At 35.3% G+C, this 10,351-nt stretch overlaps 1 protein-coding gene across 2 annotated transcripts in view; it reads left to right on the top strand.

Moving 5' to 3' along the window:
* Window positions 1-503: 503 nt before the first annotated feature.
* Window positions 504-10,351, top strand: part of LOC111438873 (plastid division protein CDP1, chloroplastic-like) — a 40,882-nt gene continuing 31,034 nt past the window's right edge. For both annotated transcript variants that reach the window (XR_002709726.1, XM_023076698.1), the window contains exons 1-2: window positions 504-1,106; window positions 7,633-7,746. Coding sequence is in view for 1 of the 2 variants with exons in the window: in XM_023076698.1 (XP_022932466.1) it covers window positions 750-1,106; window positions 7,633-7,746 (471 nt within the window). In the remaining variant the exon portion in view is untranslated. The remainder of the gene's footprint in view (window positions 1,107-7,632; window positions 7,747-10,351) is intronic.

The following is a 10,351-nucleotide window of genomic DNA, read 5'->3' as shown; positions in this document are numbered from 1 at the left end:
TGTGTCATTTTTTAAACATATTTAACTCATCTAATTCATTAAATTATTTTAAAAATTTGTGTTATTTTTTAGATTAGCTTAGGTGACCTTACACTTTATTAATCAAGGTCGAAGGAATTTAAATAAAATAAAGAATCTATAGGTTAAATTGTCGGAAGGAATTTGGTTTTTAATTACTTGTAACTAATTTATTTGGATATTTTTAGTACTTGTACCAGAAATTTAAAATATTTAAAATGATTATTGTGAATGTTAAAATTATTTCTAAACATATTCTTAATCAATGAAAATGTTTTTATATGTAATTTTTATAATACAAACTTGATTTTGAGTAATTTAAAATATGTTCTTTTGGAGTAAATTTTAATATAATAAAAATAATTTTACCAATCTTAAAATCGGATAGCTTGTGACAGTTAAACAAGAATAATGATAATAATAATAATAATAATAAACGTGAGCGATAAAAAAGAAAAAGAAACGAGTAGATACCAAAAGAAAAAGAACAAATCAACTGAAAAGAGAAAGGCTTGCAGAAAAGCGAAAGGGAAATTTCCACGGTGAAGAACAGAGCAGATCGGCTATAATGAACACAATGCAGTGTTGGGGCTCTAATCTATTCCCAATTGATGCAAAAGGCATATGTTTCTTACAATTTCCTTCACCATAGACATATTCAACTGCGAGATTATGAGCTTTGATTCGTCCGTAAGCATTGTTTTGGCTGTGTGACAGATGCAGATTGAATTATGGCTTTATCCTGTGCTTTTCCCGCAATTCCTTCTTCCTTTTGCTTTCTTTGCTTGTTTCATTCCAACAAATCGAGCAATGGGTTTCATCAAGAGACCAAGATTTGCAAGGGATTTGGCGGAGTGACAGCCCCTTCGAGCTCTGGCGGAATTCGAGGCGGTGATGGGGATTTAATTGGTTCGCGTTCGAGGCAAGCGGCTGGTTTTCTTATCACTCGCCATAGCTCTTGGAATTGGAGATTGAATGCTGTTAGCATTGACTCCGCAACCAACTCCCGAGCTCGTATCTCCACTCTTCACGACAAAGGCCACAATGTTGCCGCCGCTACACTTGAATTCCACGTTACTTGTTACCAGGTGATTCTCTAGGCATCTCGCCTGCCCTCTGTTTGGTTTAATGATCTCACTGCTTATTTTACGTTGATGCAATAACAAAGGCTTTTAGCTTTGTTGTGGTCTATCCTGTTTGCATTGATGACGCGGCCCTGCTTGAAAATATTGGAAGCATAAATGTCTGGTTAATTTGTCACGCTGCCTGTTTTTCATTTTTATTTTTATTTTTGTTTTTGTTGCAGTGAGTTAGTTTAATAGTTTTGTTGAATTCCTCTAGTTTTTCAAATTTTGTTGTTAAATTCTTTATTAATAGAGGGCTAGTCTCTTCTATTGAACAATTCGAAATCCTTTGGGTTATATTTCTATGAGAATTATCTCGTTTATTATTTAGGCTAAATCAGTTCCCTTTTCAGTGTAGTGTTTAGCAACGAATGCTAGATGGTGATGGATACATCCTTTGATCTTTTGTTGTTTGGCCGTAGTTTTAGTTTCTGGAGATTGTTGGAGGATAAATTTCTGTTCATGACACTAATTTAGCCTTTAATTTAAAGAAACAATGCCACTACATGTTATATGCAATCCAAGAACTTCTGATTAGTATACTGAATTCGGGGATAATTTTCATGTAAACAATCGAAGGTATTTGATAGAAGGATGAAAACAAAAGGAAAGTGGATTTTCCTGCTTGTCCCCTCTTGGTACCTAGATTTTTTTAATATGCTTTTTTTATTTAATTATTGAGTAAACATCAATTTTTAAGCCATAATTTGACAATGTGAGTCAATTTTTATCCTAAGCTTTCAATTGAATCAAATATTCAACAAGAGAGGAAGAACACAGCCTAAAGACCTTAGGGATGAGGAATCCCTAAGGCTAAAACGGAGGATCAAAAAAAATAAAAGGCTTCCTATCTTGATTGTCGAGCATTCACCGTGTATTACAAAAAGATTTGTGTAAAACACTTCATTAGAGGCAATGAACTGTACACTTTCAAAAGAAAAATTGTTTGAGGAAGATTTATCCGAAAATAATCTGCTGTTTCTTTCTTTCCACAAAAGGCCAAAGAATAGCTCTGCAAGCATTCAACCACGAAATCTTAGCTTTCTCTTTAAACCACCAGTCGGAGAGAAGCTCACAAAGGCTATATTTCTAGGGGAACACCAAGCCGAATTGAAAGATTCAGGACGAAACACCATCCCTTGTAAGCAGAAGGGAGGTGGATACTGGATTCAGAACTTTAGTCGCAAAGGAGGCAAATATTTGGGGGAAAAAGTATTTTTGTTAATTCTTTTAATAAGAGTCCATTTTATTAATAATTGTAATCTAGAAAAGGATGTAATATCCATCATGTTTAAAAAAGACCTTTATTTATAAGGATGGAGGTATGACTATAGGAAGTAAAAATATTAGACAGTTTACACCAAGATATAGCTTGGTAAACAATATTGTTGAAGAGCTTTGTATAAGTATGTGTTTTTTCTGCGAATACTCTTTGATTTCCTTCTTTTCACAGATTCCAAAAAAAAGGCATGATGAGGTTTTCCATAGTGGGTTTTTGTATTCTAGAAGAGATAGGACGTTAAAGCCATGTCCAATAGATCTTTTGCCTCTCTAGGAAATGTGAGATGCCATCCGAAGATATTGAGAATCGTTGTCCAGAAATCTGAGTATATGTGCATTGCATAAATAAGTGACTTTGTGATTCATTTTTTTTTCTTGCATAATGGACACCAATTTAAAATAAAGTCAGGTAGGGTATTCTTTTTTGAAGATTTTTCACTTGTGTTAATGGCTCTATGTGCTATTTCTCAAAGGAAGAACTTCAACATTTTAGGGTGATTTTCTTTTCATACTATCTTCGTTAGTGTGAGATTTATTGCTTGTACTTTTTTCCCATGTCCATCATCAAAGATTTTGTAGAGAATACCCTGTCAGCCCTAAGAAGCCAAGTTAATGAGTCTGCTTCATTTGTTAGGCTTAATTCGGCCCATTTCGTGCTTTGTTATCATTTAGGTTCCTACCAAGCTTTAGGTCCCAGAATTTGTTGACAACATTCCACGTTTCTTTGATCGTAACTCTTTTGCTATGAGAGAGTCTATACAAAAGTTGATTCCGTTGGGTTAGCGTGGTGTTTTCAATTCATGGGTTGGTTCAAAATGATTTGCTTTCTCCATCACTCACCCTATTGCGAATTTGGTTGGTGATGAGGTTTTGATGTTTCTCTATGTACTTCCATGACTTTTTTGGCAGAAGATGGAGGGGGTCGATTTTTGCATGATGTAGGAGTATATTTAGCCTTTATAAGTTTTCTCCACACGACATTTTCTTCATGATGATATCTCCATATCCATTTTGCAAGGAGAGCTTTGTTCTTCTTTATTGAAAATAGACCGAGTCCTCCAGTTTCTGCTGGGAGGTTTGTGATATTCCATCGAACAAGATCTGGGTCATCTTTCCTCAGATAGTTCCTGAATAGTTTTTCTATATCCTTAGCCACTTTTTGTGGCATTTCGAAGAGAGACATATAGTAAGTGGGGAGGTTGATTAGTGTGGTTTGTATTCGGGTGAGCCTTTCGCCTTTTGAAGTATAACATGGACCATGTTGACAACTCTACTTTTTCAATAATAGTCTTCCAGAAGGAAAAAGATTTATGGTTTCCTTTTAAGGGGAATCCTAGATACATATTCAATCATTCATCCTTTTACAACCGTATATGCTAGCAAATTCTTCAATAATCCCCATGCTAACATTGATACCAATAACCTCTATAAAAGCTGTTTGTTGTCCAGTATTTGTGAAATGGAGAACCTTTTTAAGACGTTTTGATAACACTTTTGCTATGATTTTATATAGTCAGTTCATAAGACTTAAGGGTGAAAATCTGTGATAGGACGGGCATCCAGTTTCTCTGAGAATAAATGTATGTTTCGTTTAGGTTGCCAATGATAACCCCCTTCTCAAACCATCTAAAACACTCGCATAATATCGGCTCTCAAAAAGTTTCAACATTTTTTTTAAAAATGAGGTAAATTCATCCGTTCTTGGAGTTTTGTTGGAGACCAGGTGCCGTATCGCCTTCCCCACCTCTTCTTCGGTGAAAGTAACCTTGAGGGAGGCAGCTTGCTGTTGATCAATAGGACTCCACACAAGATCATGGAGAAATTTGATGAGGGCATCGCCTAAGGACATGTAAAAAGACACAAATTTTGAGATAATTTCATCTTCGTTTACTAAACTTTGACTTGTGTCGATAGAATATCCATGATGGTACTCTTTCATCTCTTTGTAGCCACGATACGATGGAAAAATTTGGAGTTTATGACACCCTCCTCTAGTCATCGTTTTTTACATTTTGTCTCTAAGATTGCTCTTCCTTTGCTGCCAACGAAATAATTTCTGTTTCCATGAGCTTTTTGTGTGTTTATAACTGATGTAATAGAGCAAGTTTCCTCCATCTGATCAAGGAGAACAATTTCAGTTAGCAGTTAGTTTCATTTTTGTGAAAATACAACCGAGAACCTCCTTGTTCCATATCTTCTTTGCACCCTGTCTGAAGTATTCAAGTTGTTATGGGCTACGATCACATGAAAACTTGACCTTTTTTTGACTATTCCAATTTCAAATTAATTTGGATAAGGTCTGATGGAGATGACTAATGTTCCTGTGAAGTAAGCTTGAAGCTTATTTGCTTGAGAACAACCCTGAAGCCTGGGATCCGCAAAATTAGTCATTTTCTTCATTTGGTCTTGTGCCTTCATTTGGTTCTAAAACTTTACATAATCCCTAGACATCATAAAATAATGCCTCTTATAAAGTTTCATAACCTTTGGAGGTTATTTGGGTCATGAACCGAAGGTAGGTTACCATAGGGGCATTATGGTCATTTTATACCGTTACTTGATATAGCTACTTATCCTTATCCAAAGACCACCAAATTTTCATATGTAACCTTAACGTGTCATATTATGACTAGCATTAAAATTTGATGGGAAGCGGAATTCATTTAGTGGGTTATTTTAATGTTATTTGATTCTAAAAAAAAAAATGCTCGGTTTAGGTCCTTAACTCACGACTCTTGACTGAATTCTTCCATAATCCTTCATACTTAACTTAAGGTTCACGTTGAAATCCAAACAATTCCTACAAGTATTTTTTTTTTAAGAAAAGTCCAGATTTGCTACTTACCTTTTGGTCGATGTTCGGGGCCTCGATTCTCGAGCTTTCGGTACTCGGATTACTCCAATTTTTCTTTGATAGCTTTGTTAGGATGTCTAATTTCTAGAACCATCAAGAATTTCATGAGAACGGGTCTCGAAGGGGGTTAATTTTGAGAACCAAGAGGAAATATGAAGTTGAGCTGACCATCTGAAAATAGACGAGCGCACCATCTGAAAATCAGCCTCTCCAACTGATTTCAAAGTGTTTCTTCCCTTGATTTCTTCGTGGAACTTAAAGATGGTACATCAAGGAAGAGATGGGGACAAACATCTTACCTTTTCTTGCAATGTAGCTCAACTTATAGGCCTTCATAGTCGATGGAAAATCTGTTTCCTCACCGAAGTAAACCGACTGGAATTTCTTATTGGTTGGAATGATTTGGACACTTTCAGGCCACAATTTCTTCACACTTCTTCCTTATATTTCCCTCAAGCTTACAAATTTATTTTGAAGGGATGACTTCACGTGATCGTGGCTAATTTTGGAGTCAAAACCTCGGTTTGCAAGTCAACCAAGACGCAGAAACTCGATCCTCTTGGGCAGCTTGATCTAGGCCTCATTAGGTTTCGTTTTCTTCATAAAAAACGTTCAACTTAATCCCCTAAAACTAATGAAATGCTTAATTTTGAACCAGAGGAACCATAGGTAAAAAATTCAAATTTACCCCCAAATCTTACCTGAAAACGATTTCCTTCGGTTGGCATGCTCTTGAGGTTGTTCTTCAAGGTCTCCTATGCAAATACTCCTTGATGGTGTAGGAACTGAATGGGATAGGTTAGAAATGCAGAATTCGTGTGTAACCTCGGATTGGGAATTCAAGTTTTTTCTTAAACTCGTTAATGACAGACTGTATAGGGTAAACACGTTAGAGACACTTTCACCACTCGATTTCTTCACCAAAGTTGTCGGCAATCTTATTTAGAAGGTGTAGAACAAGTTCATAGGGAAATAGTGGATTATAGCTTTCGAATTTAGAAGAAATCCAAGAGGGAGAGATCCAAAAACAAAACTCTTATAACTTGTGATGGGAGGCTTGCCAACTCATGTTTCTTGCTCCAAATGACCCCCCATACTTCATAATTTATAGAGGGAGCTTAAACCGATATTGAAACATCTAGAACCGCCTCTAATTTGAAGTTTAATTTTCTAAAATTTTTGACGGAAATATCTTCTTCGATCAAGGGCCGACCTTCATTTTGAATGGCAGCCGTTGGATTTGATGAGTTCTGTGTCTTCTAGAACATATCAAAATTCGGGGAAGATCAACGGTTGGATTTTGAGATATCCTCGATTTTATGCAGGCTGCCCTTATGGTTGTAAATCTGGTCTTTTTGTTTCGTAAATATTTCAAAGTTCAGGGGTATTTTAGTGATTTGCCACTTTTTTAAAATTATTTTGTTATTTTTTTCAGAAAAATACAAAATTTTTTAAAAGTTTTTTTAAGGTTTTTTTGGTTGTTTCCCCTTCTTGAGTATCTTGAAATTCCTTCTTGGTAAGGAATTAAAAATCCGGAAAGTTCCTTAAAAATTATAAAAATGGCATTTTTGCCATTTATACTTACTTTTTCCTTTCCAATCCTTTTCCAAAGACCTTAAGTTCTCAAGAAACCTTCTTAGGGCATTGAATTTACCACCTTGGGTCTCTCAGATTCTCCATAGGTCATTTAGTCTTCTCGTGGGTTAACTTAACTTATTCAGGGCATTACAATAATAAACCACATTGTGTTAGCTTTATGGTCAACAAAGACCATAAAAATAATAAAAGGCTTATAGGGAATAGATTCAAGCCATGATGGCTGCTTACCTAGGATTTAATATTCTATGAGGTTTCTTGTCAACAAATTCTAGATGCTATTCAGTCGTCCTTTGAGAATATTTGAGGTGTGTGCAAGTTAGCTTAGACACTTACAAGTATAAAAACAAGTCTTGAAAAATATGAAAGAAAACTTTACCATCCTTAATTCATTGGTTGAATGATACAAGGAATTGATAAGTGAAAACTAGCTTCTCTTGCAATCACTAAACATAAAGGGTGATCTTGAGTTAGCAAATAGAACATCTCTCAAGGTCTGGACCTTTCAAATGATAGGGCGACTTGTATCTTTCTTTTCTTTTTTTTTTGTAAATATCTCATCCTTGCTCTTTGCTATATTGCTCACCCTTAACCGTGTTTTGATAAACTGATGAATTATGTTTGATATGTGCCTTTTTATTTTCTTTAGTCTTACAAGTTTATGCTTTAATGACTTGAACAAGCCGTGATTACATTGTCAGCTCACCTTTTTATGATATATTTTCAATTAGTTATAAGATACAAACGTTCATTGTGCAGCTTATTGGTGTCCCAGAAAAATCGGAAAAAGATGAGATTGTTAAATCGGTGATGGAATTAAGAAACGTTGAAATCGAAGAAGGTTACTCCGTTGATGCCATTGCATCTCGCCAGGTTGGGACTTTATGTTGACTGGTTGAAGTACATGTTGATTCTTTTCTTTGCCAACATTTGGTTTAGAGTTGAACGGTTTTCTAGTTATCATGGCTAGTAGTTTCATATGAATGAAAACACTTGAATATTTGCTAGACTTATATCTGACGTATTCCCAAGAAGGTGGATGCTAGGTCTGTGGGAGATCATTGACATTAGCCTTATGTACAAGATATTTTTAGGATTTTATCTGAGTGATTGAAAAGTTTCTTGCTTTCAATGATTTTGGAATATCAATCGGCTTTTATGGCAGGTCGTCAAATTTTGGATGCCTCCCCTTCACTCAATGAGCTCTTAGATGTTTGATTGAAAAAGAAGGGGTGGTCATTGAACTTGATATGGAGAAAGCTTTTGATAAATTTGATTGGGACTTTCTAGATGAAATTTTGAAAGTTAAGTGTTCTGGCTTAAAATGGAGAAGTTGGATTAGAAGTTGTACCGTGGAGATTTTTCTCTATCATCATTAATGGAAAGGCAATCCTCTTTTACCTTTCCTTTTCATCTTGGTAGCCAATTGCCTTAGTGAATTATTAATGTATGGTGCATCTAAGAATTTGGTTAGAGGCTTCTAATGGGTAGGGATAGCCTTCATATAAACTGTTTGCAATTGCTTGTGACACAATTTTTTCTCCTCCCAAAGAGGAAAACAATAAGCTAAATTATAAAAAAATATATTTGAGCTTTGCACTTTTGTTTAAAAAATACTCCTATTCTTTCAAAAGTTGCAATGTTACCATTGACCATCCATAAATGTATTGAAACTACTATTGAACTAGAAAATTCATTAGGATGTTGGGCAAAAAGTCAATAGAATGAAATACGTTCTTTTAGACTTAATACAAGCTAGTGTTCTAGCACCAGACGTTGTTCTAGGTCACCAGCAAGTTGATTCTCTGTCCAACATTCTAATGAATTTCTATTGCAAGTGTATATTTGAACGTTTATGAAAGATCTAGAATGCTGTTACAACTTTTGAAAAAAGTAGGAGTATTTTTGAAACAAAAGGCAACTTTCACTGGTGTTTTTTTTAAGCATCTAGGCTGAACATCAATCGTCAAAATTCTGCATTTGTAAGGGTGAATTGTGATGAGTCGTGGTTGGAACACGGGGCTGGAAAGTCTTATTGTGGGGTGGGAAATTTCTCTAACACTTATCTGGGGCTTCCTCTTTATGAAAATTTTAATTCCTCTTGGCATGCAATTGTTTTTTTTCATTAGTAAAAAGCATTTCACTGATGTATGATATTTACAAAAGGATGGTAAATCCACATGATGATTACAAAAGGCACTCCCAATTTGATAAAAAGGATGCATAACTATGTGAAACGAAGACAATTTACATCAAGAAATTGATTAATAAACAACGTGATTAAAAAACCCATAAAATGTGAGCTATTTGTACAAGAACGCCCTTTGGTTTTTTTCCTTCCATCATGCCCAAAAGAAGGCACGGATTATATACATCCACAACATAGCCTTCACATCCCTATAGGGGTGTCCCGTCTGAATAATGGTCAAAAAGACCTCCACATCACAAGGGATTGTCAAATACCTTCCAAATTGAGAAAGTAGAAAGAAAACTTCTAAATTGGCTGCATTTCTTTATTTCTAAAGGTGGTAGACTATCATTAATGTAACTCTTTCCATTGCCCAATTATTATGTCTCTCTTCAAATTGCTGAGCAGATTCCTCTTTCTTTCTCTCTTATACGTTGGTTTGGATGTTCCTTGGTTGAACTATTGCAATTTCCAGTACACTCGTTTTTTCATAAGAAATTTATGGAGGATTTTGGGACCATTCGTTTGTAAGTTTTGATCCTCCCTTGGTTGGTACTTTTAATGTGCCGTTTGGCCTTCCTCGAGAGGAAGAAAAAAATGTTCATGTTACTGCTGGTTTTGATTAGAAGAGATGAATTATTGTTTGGAGATGGTAAGAGAATTTCTCTTAAAACAGGGGGGAGTTGAAGCATTCTACACCTATTTCTTCTACTCAGATTCAGGAAGTTGTTTCGTCACAGGCTGTTATTGGTGAAAACCCAAGCAAAAATTAAAAAGTTATGTGGAAGTGATCAGGCAGGATTCTAGCTTTCTTCAAAGTTATGATCATTTGAAAGCAGTGCCCATTGTGATTTCTTTAGGTTTTTTCTTTTTGGGTGAGGAAAGAGAGAAAAGTGGTGGTTTTGTACTTTAAATCCATTTTGGTGGTTTCTAGGATGCTTGCTCACTACTCTTGGAAGGATTTGTAGATCACATTACAAAATTATTTCCAGTCCGAAATTTCAATTAATCCATTTCTGGATGACAAGACTTTGATAAAGATTGATGGTGATTTCTTTGATTTGAATTTGATGGAAAGTGGGGTCTTTTTTGGTGATCTTCATTTGAAAATTGACCGTTGGAAGCATTCTGATACAATGCCACTACAAATGTACACACATTACACTCATGGCAAAAAAAAGCAGCCATGTATGGAATCCACTGACGATGACATGTAAAAGAAGAATAATTGAAGGTTGACCAATTCAAACTATCTTTTGTTGTTGGTTGAATTTTTCTTCATGCATTTTT

Source organism: Cucurbita moschata, unplaced genomic scaffold (assembly GCF_002738365.1).
Source record: "Cucurbita moschata cultivar Rifu unplaced genomic scaffold, Cmos_1.0 Cmo_Scf00083, whole genome shotgun sequence".
Taxonomy (NCBI): Eukaryota; Viridiplantae; Streptophyta; class Magnoliopsida; order Cucurbitales; family Cucurbitaceae; genus Cucurbita; species Cucurbita moschata.
Note: the sequence above shows the minus strand (reverse complement) of the source record. Positions and strands in the feature narration are given on the sequence as shown.